Source organism: Protopterus annectens, chromosome 17.part0 (genome assembly GCF_019279795.1).
Source record: "Protopterus annectens isolate FY-2018-M chromosome 17.part0, PAN1.0, whole genome shotgun sequence".
Taxonomy (NCBI): domain Eukaryota; kingdom Metazoa; phylum Chordata; order Ceratodontiformes; family Protopteridae; genus Protopterus; species Protopterus annectens.
The window spans coordinates 62,671,661-62,694,660 of NC_056751.1; the positions used below are offsets into that span (position 1 = coordinate 62,671,661).

General features: G+C 42.1%; 1 protein-coding gene across 1 annotated transcript in view; it reads left to right on the forward strand.

Annotated features, from left to right (window-relative positions):
* Positions 1-23,000, forward strand: part of SRP72 (signal recognition particle 72) — a 1,193,396-nt gene that overhangs the window by 935,265 nt on the left and 235,131 nt on the right. The window contains exon 15 of the mRNA XM_044059445.1: positions 12,440-12,517. Within this exon, the coding sequence (XP_043915380.1) occupies positions 12,440-12,517 (78 nt within the window). The remainder of the gene's footprint in view (positions 1-12,439; positions 12,518-23,000) is intronic.

A 23,000-nucleotide genomic window follows, 5' to 3' on the forward strand; every position in this document is an offset into this window, starting at 1 on the left:
AATTTCTTTACAAAAGCCATAATGCTGACCCTGAAACCATTTCTCAAGATCCCAAGGGAATGAAGGCCTCTACTGCTAAGAATCCACTACCTTCTGAAAGAGAGTCTAGATCCTTAGAAAGGTGGGGAAAAAAGGTATATACCTCGGCCACCCTAGCCATGAGGGCCTTAAATTGTCAGTTCCATATGCTTAAATATCAGCAGTTTCTGTTATCACAATTAAGGAATAAAATGTCACAACCTGAACAACCAGATTTGAAGGAGTTGCAGGATATATGATGCATAGTGCAGAACAAGTGGGTAAACACACCTTACAATGTGGCTATGATGCTCTAGAGGCCTCAAGTAGAGCTGCTGTTACAGGATCAGTCATTCGTAGACATGCCTGGCTTAGGGAACAAACCTTGCCTGATCATGTTAAAGCTAAACTACTAGATGCTCCTTTACAAAATGAGGTATTATTTGGTACTAATGCTGAGGAGATACTACGGAAAATGGAAGAAAAAGCTAAATCTATGCAAACTGTCAAAGCTTTTCTACAGGTTCAACCACCACGTTTTAGCAGAAATTGGCCTTCAAAAAACTGGTCCTTTCCAGCCCCGGACAAGCCCCAAAGAGGTAGATACAGGCGCACAAGGGGCAGAGGACAATCTCAAGGATCATATAGAGGCAGACAATGGCAAACTCCAGCACCAAGAGGTGGCGAAGACAGTGCACAACAATACAGGAAACAAACCCAATGACTTACCCCTTTTCATGCCAAGCAAGTCTCAGCTGGCAGCACCCTTGGGAGGAAAGCTGGCATTATTTACAAAAAATTGGCATATTATCACAACAGACAAATGGATCCTGGACATTATAAACAGAGGCTACAGATTTCATTTTCACACTCTTCCAAAATGAGAGGCATGCCGAACCTGCCACACAATCAAAGGGCAGAGGCTCAAATACAAATTTCAAAGCTCATGGACATGAAAGCTATTCAAGAGGTACCTACTCACGAACAAGGTCAAGGTTTTTATTCCAAACTATTCCTGGTACCAAGGAAAGGAACCGACTGGAGACCCATTTTGGACTTATCCATCCTAAACACATTTCTACTCGTACCAAAATTCAAGATGCTCACCTTACAGCAGCTTCTTCCCATGCTGGGCAAGAAGTCTTGGCTGGTAACATTGGACCTCAAGGAGGCATACCTGCATGTCCCAATCAGACAAAGCTGCAGAAGGTACCTCAGATTTCTTACAGGTTCAATCCACTATCAATTCTCTGCATTGCCCTTTGGCTTATCTACTGCGTCCAGAGTATTCACGAAATGCCTGGCATCAGTAATTGCCTACTGCAGACTTCAAGGGATACAAATTTACCCTTATTTGGGCGATTGCCTGATCCAAGCGGACAGCAAACACATACTTCTGGAACATCTGGCTTATGTAACATGGTTATTGAATTCTCTGGGATACACAGTCAACAAAGAGAAATCCAGGCTAACACCATCTCAGAAAATAACTTTCCTGGGTGCCAACTTGGACACAAACACCCAGATGGCCTATCTTACGCCAGAAAAACAGGGGCAACTAACTCAGTACTTCAAAATACTAGCAAATTGTACCAGGCTAACTGCAAGGAAAATCCTGCAGGCTCTGGGATTCATGGCATCTTGCATTCTTCTAATCCCATGTGCAAAGTTGCATATGAGGAAACTTCAATGGTACCTAAAAAACCTATGGTCTCAACGCAGCCACAGTTTGGAAACAATAATACCAATAATCCCATGTTTGCAAAAGGAATTTCTATGGTGGGCCCAAGCATGCCAAACAAACGCAGGTCTACCATTCTGCAAGCCTCAAGCAAATCAAGTCATCACAACAGACGCCTCAGACTACACCTGCGGGGCACACATGACAGACAGGTGCATTTAGGGCAAATGGTCCCAAAAGGAAAAGCACCTCCACATCAATCAAAAGGAAATGCTAGCAGTGATAAATGCAATTACAGCTTTCAAGGACCTCCTGCATCCAGGGCAATTATTGATAAGAACAGACAACACCACAGTAATGTGGTACATAAACAAACAAGGAGGAACACATTCATACCCCCTGTGCAGGCTAGCCATGTCACTTTGGAACTTGGCTCTGGAATGGCAAATCGAACTTCAAGCACAGTACCTGCCAGGATTGGAAAACATGCTGGCAGACAATCTAAGCAGAAATATGACAGACCCACATGAATGGAAGTTGCATCCTCAAGTGTTTACAAAGATAATCCAAGCGTGGGGAAGGCCAGACATAGATCTCTTTGCCTCCCAAAGGAATCATCAATTGACAAAGTTCTGCTCAAGGACCTTCCATCCAAAGGCCTGGAGAGTGGACGCCCTTTCTTTCAGTTGGGCAGTACGGACAGTTTACGCCTTCCCACCTTTGCCTCTTCTGCCCAAGGTGCTCTTGAAAGCAAGAGCAGACAGACCGAAGATGATACTGATTGCTCCAGACTGGCCAAGACAACACTGGTACCCACTCCTGAGGAGCCTAACACATACTCCTCCCTGGACCCTACCTCTAATGCCTCTTCTTCTGACTCAGCACAACTACAAAACTCTTCACAGTCAGCTGAAAACACTCAATCTGGCTGCATGGAAAATTCCTTAACACCACAACAGACCCTACTCTCCAAAGAGGTGCAGGATGTTATTTTGGAGGCCAGAAGGCCATCTGCTAGAAAGGCTTACTCCGCAAAATGGAAACGGTTTTGCGCTTGGAATGAGAAAAAAGGCCAGGATCCTAGAAAACTGAATTTGCCTCAGATATTACAGTATCTAGCTGAGCTGTTGAACAGTGGACTTTCATTTTCCTCCATCAAAATTCATGCCTCAGCCATTTCTGCAGAATACAACACTGATCCACCCTTATTCTCTCACCCACTCTTACGACAGTTCCTCAGAGGGGCTAAGAATATAAGACCTCCAAGGAAACAACCAATACCAGCCTGGGATCTTAATTACATTCTAGAAAAATTAACATTTACTTCCTTTGAACCAGCTGCCTCAACAGATTTGCAATATTTGTCCTGGAAAACAGCTTTCCTTCTGGCCATTACCTCAGCTCGTAGGGTTTCGGAACTACAAGCCCTCATGGCTGTGCAGCCCTTTCTCATCTTCCATCAGGACAGGGTTTCCCTACGAACCAACCCGTCATTTATGCCTAAGGTAGTATCCAGGGTAGCTTTAAATCAGGCCATACACTTACCTACCTTTTACCCAAATCCTCAAAACAAAGGGGAAAGGCTGCTACATTCCTTAGACATCCATAGACCGCTACGTTGCTATTTGGACAGAACAAAGCCTTTCAGGAAATCAGAACAACTCTTTGTGTCCTATGCTGTAGGAGCTCAAGGGAAGCCAATTTCCAAGCAGACAATTTTGAAATGGATAGGCCACTGCATACGGTTTTGTTACTCCTTTCATGGCAAATCTGTACCTGCAGGCATCAGATCTCACTCCACAAGGGCCACAGCTACCTCTGCAGCCTTCCTCAGAGGAGTCCCTACCAAAGATATTTTGGAGGCAGCCACTTGGAGTTCTGTGAATACCGTCACTAAACACTACCCACCTACCTTTATACTCCAAAACTAGAGCAGGCTTTGCTACTGCTGTGTTGCAGGGCATTCTGGCTCCTCCCAGTTCCACCTAGTGCCTACCACCCTGTGCGTAGCTTTGGGATTCTACCCATCTGTTATGACTGCAGCTGTATGCACGATGAACATAGTACAGTTTTGTACCTACCATAAATGTAGATGTTCGAATGCTAATACAGCTGCAGTCCAGGTTTCCCTCCCTCCTTCCCCTCTGGGTACAGACCTAGTGTGGCTAACTCCTCATCTTACAACTTGATTGGGTTATCCTTCTGTGGTGTATTTGCTTGCAACTACTGTTTTTTGATTATATTGTAATGCATGATTATATATTTTATATATATATATATATATATATATATATATATATATATATATATATATATATATATATATATATATATATATATATTGCCTTCCTTCTGGGGGCACCTGACATCTGGGGCAAGAAAGACTGAAGAAAATGGTGTCGGCTGTGTCTTATATACCCCTGTCGCACTGACGTCAGGAAAGAATGCGACGACAACCGATGCCGGACCTAGACTTTGGAATTCGGCCTCCCGAGGTCCCGCCTGACGGCAGGAGAACCCATCTGGTATGACTGCAGCTGTATTAGCACTCGAACATCTACATTTATGGTAGGTACAAAACTGTACTTTTCTTGTTCCTTGTGCTGTTTATGGAGGTGGGTTTGACTTTTGAGCCTTGCCTAAAAAAGGCACTATGGGGGTGGCAAGAGCCTTTGCCAATATCTGAAAGCCCAGTGGTGACAGGTGCAAGCCGTCCTATGCAATAGCGTGGCTTGTCGAGCATGTCATCCCAGGCTGACAGACACTGGATCCCCTTTGAATGACACCAAAATTTTAGCCAATTGTTAAAATCGATCATTTTGTCTTTGTACTGTGGCATCATTCTAGGTGAGGGTAAGATGCTGCTCAAGGTCAGGGTCATACCAGCCTGGGCTACATGATCTGAGAGCTCCTCTATGTCTCTTTTCATGTAGTCCAGGAAGGTACGTCTCAGGTCATTCACACCAGCATGTACAATGACGGAGTCATATTTTGTATTTGCGTTGGAGTGACCTGAGTGCTTGCGTTATGTGGTGGATCCTAGCACCCGACAGGCAGCTCACCGTGACCTTCTCTTTATTCAGCCTGGTGAGCGGGACGTCAGTGTGTCTGACAATAGAGTCACCTATTACAAGAGTATCAGGTGTGTTATTCAGCCTTAAGGGCTGTGGCTGCTTGGCACACTGACTTTGTGGGCTATATGTTATTCGTGTTTTGTTTTGAGGTAGCGTTTGCTTGGATGTCTGCTTTGGAGGTCTCTGTTGCTTAGGTAGATTTTTATTTAGAGCCTCCGAGTATGTTTTGTGTATTTGTGTTTGGTTCGCTGATGTGGTGGGACTATGTGATACTGGAATTGTGTTGTGTGAGGTTACCTTCTTCTCCTGACTGGTTACACCAGTTTTGAGATGAGACCTCAGCCTCCAGTTTGGCTAAATAGTTGCATCTCTCACATATATTTGAACCTGTTTGGAGGAGGAGAGGGTTGTCCGTGTACATGAGACAGTTGTAACATTGCCTCAAAATTCCCAGATTCACCAGCTGGACTGGAGAGGAAACCATTGGCTGACCTTTGGACATGCTAGAGTAATATAGGGAAACTGAATTTAAGACGGACCAATAGGGTAATCGTAGAGAGTATAAGAGTAAGTAGTGCTTATGGTTTAATAGTGCTAACTTGTAGGATTACTTAATTGGACCAGTGAAGGGCCTTAGAATGAGAATATGGTGTTTAAATTGAGAGAGCAGTTCTAAGGGAAAAAGTGAAGAGCAGACTTTGTGGAGCCAGGAATAGTTTAAACCCAATTAGGCGGCGCTGCCCGCTGTTGCGCTATGCACAAAAACGCGCAAAAGAGGGTTTTAAGAGAGGAAGATGAAGGAGTTTTGGAATTGATCCAAAATGGCCAATAAAACTACAGTTTCAAGTCAGTAACCACTCCCACAGGGGCAGGCAGGCTGCTCAATGGGGCCACAGAGATTAAGGCATCTCTCCTGTGACCACCTGTAGCATCTTTGTTGAATTTCAATCATCATTCTAAAGCCCTTTCTACTTCGTCAGTTGTCTTCTTGAGCCTCCTTTGGCAATATCTGTCCTAAGTTCTCCTCCTTAAAGATTCAAACCTGTGTAACGTATAACAGTTTTGACATTGTCTCCAGAAACAGTCCTCCATTGGTTCAGTAGTGCTGTGGCATCTCCTTTCTATGAATCCATGGCTTCCTTATCTTTTTCTCTTAGTCTTTTGATAATGTCTTTTTTACAGTCACTTGATCAACAAATCATACATTTGTGACGCATCATAAAATGGGCACTGTCTCCAGAAGCAGACCATCTTTTCGTTTGACAGTGTTCTGACATATCCTTCTCTGAGGGCCTTCCTCCCAAGAGTTACATAGCTGGGGACTCTACCCCTCAGTGAGGAAGAATGAAAAGGGCAACATCAGATTTAGGATTTATGTACTTGCATTACTTGGCATCTGTATTGTCCATTTTCATTCTTCCTTGCCTTCCCTCCCAGCAACCCCCCCCCCCCCCGCCTTATGTCTCCTGGAAGGATATTGGATGATACAGGAACCTTTTAGTTCCAGGTTTGACATGTAATTCTTAACTTTATCTGTCCTGTCTCTATAAATCTGTAGACAAAAGCAGGAACTTGATCTGAGAAACTAGAGGTAATGTAGTGCATTATGGGAAGAGCTCGAGATTGGGATCTAAAGACTGGAAAATGTGGCCAAATCAGATCCGAGGATCGGATCCATGACCAATCAGTGAGGAAGAATGAAAACGGACAACACAGATGCAAAGTTATGGTAAGTACATAACTCCTAATTTGTGTATTGACAAACTGCCATGAGACTGTATTGCACTTTTAAATGGGATCGCTCTTTTTTCCTGTCTGTTTAAAAGTTGTTGAAAGTAACTGAAAAAAGTTTTTTTCCCTGTGGAAAAATTGTGTTTATTTTACTTTGTGGGGCTGGCAAAGTGTTTTAAAATGCTTCTTACTCTGTCTATGAAAAAAATCACTTTTAAAGAGTTGGTGTTAATGACATTTGCTGCTTGTTTTCCCTTGGAAAGGGGCACCATTTTCAGCTAAAGAATCTCAATCCCACAGTCGGGCATTCTTCCAGACACAAAAAGAAAAAGGTCAACAGCCTTTGCCATCATAGCAGGCTAGCAATTTGCCCCATCTGCAGGTGGGTGACTTAGATGTGGCCATTAGTTACATCTCTGACCACTCATTTTTTACCCCGGATTCCTCTGATGTAGCACCTACACCCACTGTGGACTGGGGTTAGCCTCTTCCTCTGTTGCTGTTGGGGGTCCCCTCACTGGGTAAGGGAGGGCCACTCTTGTCAGTCCTGAGAGAGGGAACAAGGAAGACTTCTCTGTTTTTTCAGAATGTTGTGCCCATTCCTGGGAAGCTGCCGCTGCCATTAATAACATTTAGTCCCATTGTTTTTTTCTGAAAAAGAAACAGAAAACTAAACATGTATCACCCATTCTCAAATTTCTTTAGACAGGAATAGTTTGCTGGGTCTGACTCAGGGTTTAATTCAGGCTATTCAACCTTCTTATAGTTTCTGGTAAAAGAAAGCGATACCTTCTTTCCTGAGGAGGATGTTCAAGATTCTGAATCTGGGCAAGAGGATGAAGGGACAATATACATTTTTTTCTCCTCATATTTCTGATTCAGACTTTGTGGAGTGTTCAGTTTCTGACTCTCCCTGTGGTGGTGGGGGTCTCTTTCTCGGAGACTGCTTCTAGACTCTCCCAGTGTTTTCAGTGGGAGAACACTGAAGTTTCTCAGCCCATAAGAAAATATTTTGAGCTGTTAGAGGGAATTTCCAGAACCTGCACCTATTACTCCAGTTTTGTCAGCTTTGGAGGCTATGTGTTAACGACCTGTAATTTTCTTGAAAACTCGGCCAGCTGCCCATAAAAGGCAGATAGGATTTATAAAGTTCCTTGCTCTTTTAAGATTTTATGCAAATTTAACCAAACCTGATCCAGGAGCTATAGCTTTAGTTTGTTTAGTTAGCTTGTGCTGCTAAGCAGTTAATTCCAGTCCTACTTCTGCTAAGAATAGAAAATATAGGTGCCCTGAAGCTTTGAAAGCTGGTGTTCTGTTATATCCTTGGCAAGCTCCTCAAAACTTTTATTCCCTTTACTAGTAAGGGAATTGAAATCTCAGCAGCAGAAAGAATGTCCATGAGGTCACAGCCGCAGCAGGCAGAAGAGGAAGTTGAAGGGGACTGTAACAAGTCCCAGCAACAACAAGAGAGCATTTACCAACATAAAATAGTCTAGTCTGGAATTTATCTGCACATCAGCTTACAGAAGAGGAACTGAAAGAACTACAGAAGGGACTTTCATTTATACCCACCAGGTATTCTGATTTTACGGATGTCATTTTAGACATCAAACTGTTTACTAGGAATCTTATGCCTAAACCTATGTTTAAAAACTCTGATAATGCTTACAATGATGGACAAAACATTTTTTGGAAGCCTAGTACTTGTATACCAGCTGTGAATTCTTTAGTTAATGCATTTGAAAAGATGTGTTTGAATGACATATATAAAATGAATGTCAATAAAGATTCTAGAGTGAAAAAGAAGCATTATAATCTAACAAAAAGTGAATTTGGTGCCTTAAAAAGCTTACAGAATAACTCATATTGTGGTGAGTCCTGCGGACAAGGGTAGCCCGATTGCAGTGTTAGATAGCGAATGGTATAATGAGGCAATATATAATATGCTGAGTGATGATTTTATATGTGGGTTCAACATAATAGAGTTTAAATCTATGATTGCGAATGTAATGTAATTGAATGTGTTGTTAAGACGTAATTTAATAGAGAAAGATTTGTTTGAATATTTCTTGATTTTTACATCCTACAATACGTATTATTTTTGTCTCGTATTTATGATCTTTTCCTCATAAAATGTTGTTTTCTGACAAATCGTTGGCATATCATTGTTGATTAAAGTCAGAAAATAATGACCAGACATTTGAGATACAAACTTCATGCTCCTCAGAAAACTCTTGCTAATGTAAAACTTATTATTCTGTCAACTTTCTCAGTTTGTAAGTGCAATATTAAAAATCTGTCCCTATTATTGGGTCTTTGTCCCCCCATTATTTATGTCTTTTGTCTAGATTTCTTGCTCTAGGTGGTTGAGAAGTATGTTTTAGTTTCATACTTCACATCCTTCAGAACATGGACTTATACCACCTTTTTGTAAGGTATCTATGTCAGATATGTCCCTGTTGCTGAGTCATTGTCCCTGTATTTGCTGGCCTTTGTCCAGATGTGTTGAACTTGGCGATTGAGGGCATTCTGTGAAGCCATGTTGGTCATTGCGACATTCCACACAAAACCATGGACCGTAAGTGTTCTGCTTTAAGCTGGATTGGTATCCCTGTTCACTTTTAAAAGTTTCCTGGCTATCAGCACTGTTGCAGCCACAAAACCTCAGACACAGCGAGCGACATGAATATGCATTGCACAGTGGTATGCTCTGCCGCTCACCGTGCACACTCCTAAACTTCAGGTAGGCTTTGTATGGAGCCTGCCTGGAGTTTATTGAATCCCGGGGTTTATTTAATTTCTACCTTATTAAGCTTCTTTTCCATATTCTCTCTTTGCAATTTTATTTTTTTGTACTGTGAAATTTTCCATGTCCATATGCCTATAGTTCTCAATATTGTTGGAGCTGCTTTTTGTATTGATTAGTTTGGCTTTCTCCTTTTTATAAATATTACACTTTATCAGATCTCAGTTTTACTTAATGTGCATGTCTCTTTTTTATATCTTTCAATTTGTTCTTTATATTTTCTCACGTCTATCGCTTTTTTTTCCAGGTGGTCCATTGTTTCTTTATCTAGATAATGTTTTTCATTAATATTTTATTTTAAGGAGCATAATTTTTTATTTTTTGCTTTCATCTGCTTTTTCTTGTGCCAAATATTTTTGTTTGTCTTATCTCTCTCTCAAATTTTCTAAATATCTTCTGTGTAAAAATTCTGTGCTTCTTGTGCAGTAGTAACTATAAACAATTTCCTCCTTATCCTCATTAGTCCACTTTATCATCTCTTTGCCTCTTTATGTCTCCTAGTCTTTGTTTTTTTGTGTATGACTACTTCCTTCTACACGTGTGGGGGGCACTCTTCCCCTGAGCCTGGCCTAACCTTATGTTCATGTCTTGAGGATTCTACACCAACCCACCCAGACTTGTCACCAATGTGTACACTAGGATCGGCAACTTTTCTTTTTTTTTTAATTTTGGGACTTGAGCACCCTGAATTTTTAACCCATCTTTCTGTATGATATATAACTGTATATCAGTGTCATCTTTGTGAGATTTTGTAAAAAGGCTGTCCACCACATGAAAGTACTCACCAAGACTTGATGATTTCAGTTACAGCAATACTAATCTCTTTCATCTCTCCATTCAGACCCCAAAAGTAATATTTAACAGATGTGCTAGTTGTCACCATATCAACTGATCTTTGAGAGAACTCTCTTTAGTTGGACATCCATTATCCCTTTCCTGCCATCATCTGGATGTGCTTTGACAGCCTGTCTGTCTTATAATTTTATATTGTTATGTGTTTTTGTATTTAATATACAGCTGATACAAATTCCATAGAAGTAGAAGTGAGGTTTGTGGTGTTAGGTGCACAGTCTTGTACTTGGTAGATTCCATGTTGTAAATTTCTCTGTGCAGTGGAATTGGAGAGTGAAACAAATGTGTGTTCTCAGCAAAGTAGATACTCATTTGTTACACACTGCCTAGGGTCTTCTCAAAGGTCATTTGAGAGTAGTTGAAAGTCTTTTATCTCCCCTTTTGTTATCTTTATTCGTAACGGATTGTTTTATTTACCAAAGAAATGTATGCCCATCTTGTAGGAACCTGTTTACATTCCTGATTGAACACAGTTGTGCTATCTACCTACCTGCAGGCTTTCCATTATATCTTTAGTGAAGCCAGATGTCTGCCATACAGCATTTTTAAAGCATCCATTCTTTTTTTGGTGCATAGTAATATAGCCAAAGTAAATATATTGAGTTGTGCAGACAGGGTTTCTGTAATAAAGAGGATATCCAGAAATAGAAGATGAGTGATTTAGAATTCTTGAAATAAGGTTAGGTGAGGGGCTGTTTTTAGTCCCAGATGCAATTATTTAAATATATATATATAAAATAATAAAATGCACACACACACACACACACACACATATATATATATATATATATATATATATATATATATATCTATAGGGTCTATATTGAAAGACCGAAAGTTACGAAGTGCGAATGCTCAGATGAGTGAAAATGCCACAAATCGAAAACGTTATTGTGGGGGGCTGCACCCCCCCACACCCCCGCTAAATATACATTCCAACTCCCAAGATCGCACTGTGTTGAAGGAATTGCAAATATTCCGATCTTCACAGTACTGCATTAAAAAAAAAAAAAACTTAAATTTGCGGCATTTTTGCTCATCTGAGCGTTCGCACTTTGTCACTGTCGGTCTTTCAGTATGTAACCATATATATATAATATATATATATATATATATATATATATATATATATATATATCATGAGCGGACAGGTGATCTGCTGTGGCGACCCCTAACCGGGAAAAGCCGAAAGAAGAAGATAATATATATATATATATATATATATATATATATATATATATATTTCTCCTGGCTAGTCTCTCTTCCTATTACTGCCCATCTCTGTGATGAGATTTCTTTTACTGCTTATCTCTTACATGACTTGCGTATTATCGCTCTCATTTTTTCTTGTCAACATTGTGTATTTTTTTGTTAAACTTCTAAATTTCTGATTTATCTTGGGATATTGTATGCATTATATAACTTTATATTTTACCTCACTTATTATCTTTCTATGTAAAAGTTTTGCTATGACCTGTTAAACTTGTAACAGTTTTCCTTTATTTGTTCTTAAATAATTGTACTTTAACTAATTTGTACTCTTGTGGAGCTTTTCTCCCCGGGTCTCTGCTGAAAATGGATTTCTTCAACCCATTTGGATACTACACGGTTAACAAATGTAAATAAATTAACATTGCCAATAAGACTTAAAAAAATTAGGTAGTAGTTGAGCTGTGCTAACTGAGTAAACTAATTAATTTAATTTTCTTAGGATGAGGTACAAGGAGCAAGGAAAGAATTTGTCTTCATCCAGTTTATTTGTAAGACTTTTGCAGATGTACTATTTGCCTAAATTAGCTGTTTATTGAAATTTGTTTTGTCAGTCATTGGGATATTTGTCCTCGCAATTTGTAATTTAATGTGTTATTGTATATCTGTTCTAACTTGGTTTTGCCATTTGGCCTGGATTGTAGCTCAAAAGAGTCTTGTATCAATCCACCAGAAAGTAACAGTAGCAGATACCTGAAATTATTTCTGCAAGGCACCTCACGTAGGTTGGGGCAAGGAAACAAAAGAAATGCCAGCTGTGCTTAGAAGACTGGAAGTGCTGGTAAATTGGTAATAATGAACACATTTGCTTTTTAAGGAACAAATGGAGTACGTGGGTTGTATGTAGGTGACAGTCCCTTTTTGCCAGCAATTCTCTGTTTTCCGATGAAAACTTCAGTAGCACATGCATGGTGTTATCAGTACCTGACTCTATTTTGAGGTATTTATAGTAGTACAAATGTATGGTTATCAAGTTTAATTTAATTAGGTTGTTTTATGTTCTTCCAGACAAAACCCAAAGGACATTCGCACCTTGGCTCAACTTATCTCTGCTTACTCACTGGTGGATGCAGAAAAAGCAAAAGCGTATCCTTTTTATAGCTTAAAATGAAGACACATTGTGCTTGCATTGAACACTTACAAAAAAATTAGTGATTACATTTCTCATAAGGTTTTTTCTCATTATTAAAAATGAGTGCATTAGTACACCTTCTGCCATGAACATCTGATGTGTTTTGTTTAGTTAGCAGTTTATGTTCTTGTGTGATACTAAATTGTGTGCAACTCTTATTTTACCATGTCCACAGCAAGCCCCTTTCTCAGTAAGGGCTCAGTATGCAGCACTTCAAGCCTAATCCTTATCTTCAGGTGTGCTTTGCAGCAACATTTAGTTTCAATTCCTAGTCAAGCATTCTGGGCTTAGCACGTGTCTGCATCGGTTATCACCACAATGACAAGAATTATGTCTGGTATTAGCTTGTTTTACAAAATTAAATGTCAATTACATGGAGTTGTGGTTAAAGTTTAGTCCTATGCGTTTGGAAAAAAAATCCCTTGAGGTGATGGAAATATTATGTATTTCTGAGTTTGGGATGGGAGATATTATGGGATGTGTTGTGCTACTGTTCACTTATTCATAATTCATCATTAATGCGTACCTTCTTATGTAACTGTGGTGCCAGCTTGGCTCAGATAAGTGGCAGAAACCACACTCACTTTACTTGTTTAAAGAGGTTCTGGCCATGCAACTTGATTTCAGTTCTTTCACATGCTAGCTTCGATGATAATGCAAAATGCTACTCTGTTGGGTAGTAAAACAGTTGTGGCATATGTGTCCAAGTTTAATCATGTTTTAGTATTTATTTTGAAGCATACTGAAAACTAAAAGCCCCCATTGTGCTTTGTGCTTTAGTCTGAGGAACAGTTAAAAAGAGAGAGGATGACAGGAGAGTACAGTAGAGAAGGTTTCTTAAAAGGTTCAGTAGAAGAACATTAGCTTCAGTTTTCACTTACCACAGTATTGCTTGTTATGCTGGATAATTGTGGTCCGTGGTGTAGTGTAACATCATCCTTGTGGGAGTGCATGTCTGCTGACTCATCTTTGAACAGAGATCCTTTTCACGCGTGATGGGTCTAGGCACAGTGTTTCCAGCAGTCTTCTACTCTATTTTTATCACTAGTCTCATATCATTAGTATCATTCAAACCCCTTTTCTTCACTGTAGTGTGATCTTAGAGTTGGTATATATATAACAAGGGGGTGGGTTTGAAACATTTCTGTGTATAAGACAGGGAAATGTTGGACAACTAGTTACTTGCATTGTCGATGTAATGAAAGTTTGGTGACTGAACTTTCGCTGCTTACCGTTTGATGTTCAGCTGTTCGATGGCTGGCCCATTTGACGACCGAACATAGACGCAGTGATGAATTACATGCTCAGTGTTACCCTCTGTCACCACCTAACACCCTGTATGGTGACTGTTCTGCCTGCACCCAGTTGGCTTGATCATATCCAAGTTATGGGAGCCAGGCATTCCTAGACTAGGTAAGATCCCTACCCACCCATTCATTCTTACCCGGGAATCACAGTCATCCCTCTTGTTTCTTGGTGAGAGTTAGGTGATAAGGAGCAGACCAGCTTGTTGGTTCCTGGGGGGGGGGGGGGGGGGTGCAGCTTACTGTCTTCCCCTTCTGCAGCTCCTCCAAGCTCTACTTCTGCATGCCATTTCTCCTTGGCTACATAGAGTAAATGCACTTTTGACAGCTTGGGCTTGGCAGGCTTTAACTCCACTAGGTGATAAGCCAGAGTCACCTCCCTCCCCCATGCCCATCCTCCAGCTGTTTCCAGCAAGCACCTGAGTCACTAGTAGTACTTAGATCATCTGCACTGTCGTCAAGGTTTTGTCTCTGTATGCAGCAGAGCTGGCTTAAGCCGCGGTGGTGCAGCGGTAGCATTGTTGCCTCACACCAAGAGGTTCTTCCGTTCGATTCTTGGCTGGAACACCTTCTGTGTGGAGTCTGCATGTCCTCCCCGCGGTCGAGTGACGTTCGAAAGACATGCATAGAATGGGCGTGCCTTTGTCGAAGGTGGGGCGTCGAGCTGGCACCTCTGCACCCGTAAAAAAAAATCTACTGCCAATCATCAGTGGACCGGAGTTCAGCTGTGGCGACCCCTAACTGGGAAAAGCCGAAAGAAGAACATGCTGCAGAGCTGGCTTACTCAAAATATTTATTGAAGCCAGCCTCAAAGAGCACAGCAATAGTTTCCAGAGTACATTTTTATTTTATTATTTATTTTAATAGAGACGTAAGTAGTATTACTAAAATTGTAAGGCATTTTTTGTGTGAGATTTTTAAGATCCTCATTGGGGTACATTTAGACATTAAAAATCTTTCTCTTTCAATGTACTGTTATGTCTTGTGGCCATGTGTTATTTTTTTGGAGGGGGGTGGGATTTGTGTGCGTACTGGTCAAGGATTTATGTAATAGTAACTTCTAGCTATAAAGCGACATATTTTTACTGACCTCCTTACACTCATCATCTTAGTTATTCTAGGTTTATTTAAACAGGAACTGGTTCTACAGCACACAGTCTTCATTATATCTGGAGTAAATGTACCTAAAAAGAAATGTAAGTCGTTTTCAGAAGAGGAAGATGTTCTTCATGTTTCACTGTTGCTGTCATTACATTTGGGTAATCTGCTGGCAGGTTGCCCTCAGTCGGCCTGAATTCCAAAGTCTTGGGGTCCTGCATCGGTTGCTGTCTCCTCTTCCATGATGTCCGGTCGTCAGGGGTATAAAACATGCACCCGACGCCATTTTCTTTAGTCTTTCTTGCCTTGTGGTGCCCGAAGCAGAAGCATTTTGCAAGTGCTGGTCGGCCGACTACTGAAATATTCGAGTTTGAGTTTCAGAACCCAAGTCTTCACTAAAGCTAAGTACCCCTTTGGGGAAACTTTTTTCTTGCTCCATTCCGATGTCAGAAAAAGTTAATAACTGTATTACGTGTGGGAAGCAAATACCTCATAAGGATTTCCATTTATACTGTATTCCTTGCCTAGGCCCTGATCACAACGTGCCTGGCTGTCGGTTTTGTGCTAGATTTAACCAATACACTATTAAGCGTCAGTATATTTTTGCCTCTAAGTATTTTGGAAACAGATTTAACTACCCAGAAATGTCGTCGGATAGCAATCCGACTAGCGGAGTACATAAATGCAAAGAAAAGGACAGAGAAAGACAGTCGAGATCCAAAACCGACGATGCTTCTCTTAAGCCAGTTGCCGGTACTCAGTGAAGCGCTTTCGCAGCCCCTGATACCCGCTACTTTCAAGTCGCAGGCCTCTACCGACACCCATGTGGAGTCTGGCATGCCACGAGATACTCAAGGTATTGGACTGACGGATGTATCTCCCTCGGATGGGTCTGGAGCCGCTGAGCAGGCACCGGCTTCTGAGGGTGTGTTCAGACCTCAACATTTGTATATCAAACCGACAGCTGCAAAAACAAAGACAAAAGCACCTTCTAAAACTAAAAAACTGACGCATGAGCCATGTGCACAGGCCTCTATGCCTAAAAAACAGATGATCAAAATGGCTGAAGACCTTATTACCTTGATCAGGGGTACCCATCCCTTTCCAGATAAGAGGCCTAGCAAGACACTGATTATGAATATTCAGATCAGGTTTCTATTTCTTCTGATTCCTCTTCTGATCAGGAATTATCTATACCTCCCTAGGAGGATTCTGATGCAGAGGAGTCTATACCATCTGCATCACCTCTTGAGGATTATTCATTTGGAGAAACCTTGCATACTATGAGGGAGCATTTCCACTGGGAGAGTCAAGATTTCTCAGAATCAAAAAAGAGGCTCGGGGATTTCCTTCTTCTCCCTCAGCACAGGTCTTTAGCCATACCCCCTGTTTTAGACATTGTGGATGATGTGTTTTCATAGTCGAGCTTGACCCTTGACTCCTTACCTCCGGCTCCCAGCAAGCCTGATAGATATTACAGGGTCCCTGACTCACATAAATTCTTTATTTAGAAACCCTGCTGCTGTCCTGAAACTATTTCACAGGGTCCAAAGGGAGTTAAGGCCTCAACAGCAAAAAACCCTACCCCCTCTGACAGATTCTAGAGCACTGGATAGATGGGGAAAAAAGGTTTATACATCTCCTACCTTGGCAATCAGGGCCTTAAACTATCAATATCATATGCTCAAGTATCAACAGCATGTTATGAGATTGCTAAAACAGAAAATTATGTTGATTTCTGAATGTGCAGAAAATAAAGAAATGCAGGAATTATTACATGCAGCTGAACAGGTTGGAAAGTATGCTTTGCAATGTGGTTTTGATTCCTTAGAGGCCTCCTAAAGGGCCACAGTTACTGGATCTGTGATTAGGAGGCATGCCTGGCTAAAGGAACAGAATTTGCCTGATCATGTTAAAGCTAAATTGTAGACTGCGGTGGTGGTGCTGCGGTAGCGTTGTCGCCTCACAGTTAGACGTTGCCCGTTCGATCCTCAGAACGTCTTCTGTGTGGCGACATGCGTGAACGGGCATTCCTTCGTTGAAGGTTGTGCTTTAGGCCCAGCAAGCCAGCACGTAAAACTCTACTGCCAATCATTAGCGGACCGGAGTTACGCTGTGGCGACCCCTAACTGGGATAAAGCCGAAAGACACAAACAAACAAATGTTAAAGCTAAATTGTTAGATGCACCTTTACAGCCTAATTCTCTGGAATTAATGCAGAAAAGGCTTTAAAGAAAATGGAAGACAAAGCAAAGTATATGCAAACTGTAAAAGACTTTTTACAAGTGCAGCCACCAAGATTCAGTAGACACTGGCCTACAAAAAATTGCTCCTTTCCTGTGTCAGACAGAGCTCAAAGGGGCAAATCCAGATGCCCTAAGGGCTCCAGATACCAGGCGCAAGATTCATACAGGTCAAAGCAAAGTAATGGGACGCTTCTACCTCCAAATCTGGAGGTGATAAAGTGCAAACCTACAGAAAACAGTCCCAATGACTTCCCTCTACCTGCACCAAGCACTTATCTTTTGGCAGCACCCTTAGGGGGGAAATTTTTGCTCAAAATTGGCAGTTAACCGGGGACAAGTGGATGCCAAACATAGTATCACAGGGATACAGATTCCATTTCCATACTCTGCCAATGGCAAACGGTTGGCCAGATCTGCCAAAAAAATCAATGGGCAGAGGCACAGAAACAGGTTACATCCCTCCTGGTACTGGCTGAATGGCCCCCATATCCATAACAGGAAAAAGGACAAGGTTTTTACTCAAGACTGTTCCTGATACCCAGAAAGGACAAGGCCTGGTGGCCAATACTGGATTTATCAATTTTGAACACATACCTGGACATTCCAAAATTCAAAATGCTGACTTTGCAGCAGCTTCTGCCCATGCTGGGCAAGAATGCTTGGCTGGTGACATTAGACCTAAAAGAGGCATACCTGCATGTCCCAATAAGACAGTAATGCAGAAGATACCTCAGATTCAAGGCTGGATTAATGCATTACCAATTCTCTGCACTGCCCTTTGGCTTATCTACTGCACCCAGGGCCTTTACAAAATGCTTGGCACCAGTATAATTGCATTTTTCAAACAAAGTAGTATTCAAATATATCCTTACTTGGACGACTGTCTCATTCAAGCAGAGAACAAATTCTTCAACACCTGGTGTTTGTGAAAAGGCTTCTAAACATGCCTGGGGTACACAATAAACGAAAAGAAATCACAACTATTACCCTTTCAAAAGATAACATTCCTGGGTGCAAGCTTGAATACAGCTGCCCAGATGGCTTACCTCACGCCAGACAAGCAAAGGCAACGGACTACTTACTTCAAACTGATGGCAACAAAAACCCAGATGTTCATCGTGTTTCACTGTTGCAGTCATGACTGTAGGGTTCTCCCCTGCTGGCAGGCAGCCCTCGGTCGGCCAGAATCCCAAAGTCTGGGTCCGGCATCGGCTGTTCAACCATGCTCCCTGACGTCAGAGCGCCAGGAGTACAAAGCTGACAGCCGACGCCATCTTCCCCAGTCTTTCTTGCCGTGCGGTGATAGCAGTTCGCAAGTGCCGGTCGGCTGACTCCTGACGATTTTTTCTGATCTACTTCGGTCCGAAGATTTTCTTCTCCACTCAAAGCTAAGTACCCCGTTGGGGAAACTTTTTTCTTGCTCCACTCCGATGTCAGAAAAAGTTAATTGTATTTCATGTGGGAAGCAAATACCTCATAAGGATTTTCATTCTTACTGTATTCCTTGCTTAGGCCCTGACCACGACGTAGCTAGTTGTCGGTTTTGTGCTAGATTCAATCAACATACTATTAAGCGAAGGTACGATTTTGCTTTTCATTACTTCGGTAGGCGCTTTAACTACAAAATGCCGTCAGATACGGTTCCGGCTACCGGAGTTCACAAACGTCGCAAGGATAAAGACAGGCCTCCGAGGTCCAAATCTGATGATAGCACACAAGCGGAGCCAGCTTCAGGTTCGGCCGTAGTCAGTGAGGCGCTTTTGCAGCCCCTGTCGTTGGCCATTTCAGAACAGACGGCCGAAACGGACTCATGAGGAGCCAACCAGGCCTTTAAGTATTTCTATTGCAGGACCTTCGGACAATGCTCCTTCGGATGGGTCCAGAGCCGCTGTGCAGGTACGGGCTTCCGAAGGGGTTTTCAGGCCTACTCAGCTTTTAATAAAGGCAAAGCCAAAGACAAAGGCAAAGACTCCTTCTAAATCAAAGACTGCAACACAGGCCTCTTCTGAACCGGCTGCTAAGTCACAGAAACAGTTACTCAAGATGGCGGAGGATTTACTTACTATAATTAGGGGGTTCACATCCCCCTCCAGATAAAAGACCAAGGCAGGATGTTTATTATGATTCCTCTGATCAGGCTTCTGTTTCCTCAGTTTCTTCTTCTGACCAGGAATATTCTTTCCCTCCTTATGAGGATTCTGATGCTGAGAAATCCATTCCTTCAGCTTCTCCCCCTGAGGATTTCTCTTTTGGGGAAACTTTGCATGAAATGAGGGAACATTTCCACTGGGAAGGACAGGAGTATTCGGAATCTAAGAAAAGACTGAGAGATTTTCTTCTTCTTCCCCAACATAGACCCCTGGCTATTCCTCCTGTTTTGGATATTGTGGATGATGCCTTTTCGGAGGCTAACTTAACCCCTGACTCTTTTCCTCCTGCTCCTGTTAAGCCTGATAGATATTACAGGGTTCCTGATTCCCACCAGTTTTTGTACAAGAACCCTTCTGCTGACCCTGAAACCATTTCTCAGAGTCCTAAGGGAGTTAAGGCCGCTTCTGCCAAAAATCCCATTCCTACTGAAAAGGATTCTCGATCCTTAGAAAGATGGGGCAAAAAGGTGTACACTTCTGCTACTTTGTCCATTAGGGCTTTAAACTGTCAGTTTCATATGCTAAATACCAGCAATTTCTCTTGTCTGTTTTAAAACAAAAGCTTACTTACATTTCTGCCTGTGCAGATGATAAGGAATTACATGACTTATTGCATGCCACTGAACAAGTTGGAAAGCATGGTTTACACTGTGGATTTGATGCCTTGGAGGCTTCTTGTAGGGCTGCGGCCTCTGGCACAGTCATTAGAAGGCATGCATGGCTAAAGGAACATAATTTGCCTGAACAAGTAAAGGCTAAATTATTAGATGCTCCTGTTCAGCATAATGTTTTTTTTGGATCAAAAGCTGAAGAGGTGATTAAAAAGATGGAGGATCAGGCGAAATCCATGCAAACAGTTAAAGATTTCTTACAAGTACAGCCACCTAGATTTAGCAGGAATTGGCCTTCAAAAAACTGGTCCTTTCCCACTTCAGACAGGCCTCAGAGGGGTAGATATAGACGCTCCAGAGGAAGGCCTCAAACACAAGCTTCTTATAGACCAAGACAGTGGACTGCTTACACCCCTAGGGGAGGAGAGGACAGGTCACAAACTCAAAGGAAACAAACTCAATGACTCCCTCTGTTGGGCTACAGGAACTTCTTGCCTGGAAGCCCCTCTCGGAGGAAAACTCTCTCTTTTTTTTATCAAAATTGGACTCAAATAACCCAAGACAAGTGGGTTTTGGATGTGGTGTTAAGAGGTTACAGATTCCATTTTCATACCTTGCCAAGGCCAAGCGGATGGCCAGACCTTCCAAAACATCAATGGACGGAGGCCTTAAACCAGGTGGAAGCTCTTTTGGCTATGAATGCCATAGAACTGGTTCCACTTTCAGAGATGGGAAAAGGTTTTTACTCAAGGCTCTTTCTAGTCCCAAGGAAGCAAAACTCATGGAGACCCATTTTGGATCTGTCGGTCTTGAACACCTTTCTAGAGATTCCAAAATTCAAGATGCTTACTCTACAGCAGCTACTTCCAATGCTGTCCAAAGATGCATGGATGGTAACTTTGGATTTAATGGAGGCATATTTACACATTCCCATCAGGCAGGATCGCAGAAAATACCTCAGGTTGAAGGCCGGATCGAGGCACTTTCAATTCTCTGCGCTGCCCTTTGGATTGTCTACTGCGCCCAGGGTCTTCACCAAATGCCTGGCTCCAGTAGTAGCTTACTGCAGACTCAAGGGAATTCAAATTTACCCTTATCTGGACGATTGTCTAATTCAGGCAGACAGCAAGGATGTCTTACTCCAGCATCTAGAATTTGTACAGAACCTCCTCAAGTTCCTGGGATTCTCTGGAAACATAAAAAAGTCAAATTTGACACCATCACAACAGATAACTTTTCTCGGAGCTCTTCTAAACACCACAACCCAGATGGCATTTCTGACATCCGAAAAACAATTACAGCTGGTTTCAACTTTCAGAATCTTGGCAACTTTAACTCAACTATCTGCAAGGAAATTCCTGCAGGCTTTGGGTTACATGGCCTCCTGCATCCTTCTCATACCATATGCAAGACTACACATGAGGAAAATACAGTGGTACCTAAAAAGTGTATGGTCTCAGCATTGCCACAGTTTAGACATACTGATCTCTGTCCTTCCTTGCCTTCAAAAGGAATTTCTTTGATGGTCCAGGGCATGTGCTCTAAACAAAGGGAAACCTTTCCGTCTGCCTCCTGCCACTCAGATTCTAACCACGGATGCCTCGGATTATGCTTGGGGAGCCCATTTTCAGGGCAACTGTCTGCAGGGCCTTTGGACAAAGGATCAGAAGCACCTGCATATCAATTTAAAGGAAATGTTAGCCGTTCAGAAAGCTCTATTGGCCTTCAGGAATCTTTTACAACCAGGACAACTACTAATACGAACAGACAACACCACAGTTATGTGGTACATAAACAAGCAAGGGGGATTTCATTCCTACCCCCTTTGCAGACTGGCCATGGATCTATGGTACACAGCTCTAGCTTGCAATCTAGATCTTCAAGCTCAGTTTCTACCAGGGAAACAAAACTTCCTGGCAGACAGTCTGAGCAGAAACCTTTCAGATCCACACGAGTGGATGCTGGACACCAAAATATTCAGGATGATAACAGCAGTCTGGGGATGTCCTCACATAGACCTCTTTGCATCCCATCTCAGTCATCAACTACAGAATTTTTGCACCAGGACTTTCCACAGAGAAGCTTGGAAAGTGGATGCCCTGTCATTCAGTTGGAGGAACCTCTCAGGGATATGCCTTTCCACCTCTTCCTCTTCTTCCAAGGGTTTTATTGAAGATAAAACAGGACAAGCCCAAGATGATTATCTTGCTGGCTCCAAATTGGCTTCGGCAGTTTTGGTATCCAACTCTAAAAAACCTATGCCTGGAGCCCCCTTGGATTTTACCTCAGTCTCCAAACCTTCTGTCCCAACATCAGGGTCAGGTTCTACACTGTCATGTCAGAACTCTCAGCCTGGCGGCCTGGTTAATCAAGGGCCTTTGATTTCTTCTTTCCTACCCAAGCAGGTTATGGATGTCATTTTAGAAGCCAGACGTCCTAGCACTAGAAAATCTTATGCAGGAAAATGGAAAAGATTTTGTTCCTGGATGCAGGCTCAGGATTCTGATCTTCTTCTTCCTAACATTACTTTAATTTTACTTTACTTGACAGATCTCTTACATAAGGGTCTCTTTCTCTTCCATTAAGATACATGCCTCTGCTATTTCTGCTCATTATAATACAGACCCTCCCATCTTTTCCCACCAGCTCATGAGACAGTTTCTCAGAGGAGCTAAGAACTTAAGACCTCCTAGATCTCCTCCCATTCCTGCTTGGGATCTCAACTATGTTTTGGAAAAACTAACCTTGCCTCCTTTTGAGCCTGCTGCCTCTTCTGACATCAAGTTTTTATCTTGGAAGACAGCTATTCTGTTAGCCATAACCTCTGCCAGGAGAGTTTCAGAGTTATAAGCTCTTATGGCTGTGGAACCTTATCTTATTTTTCATCAAGACAGGGTATCTTTGAGGACTAATCCTACCTTCATGCCTAAGGTGGTTTCCAAAGTGGCTTTAAATCAAACTATCCACTTGCCAACCCTTTTCCCCACTCCTCAAAATAAAGGGGAAAGGATCTTACATTCCTTGGATG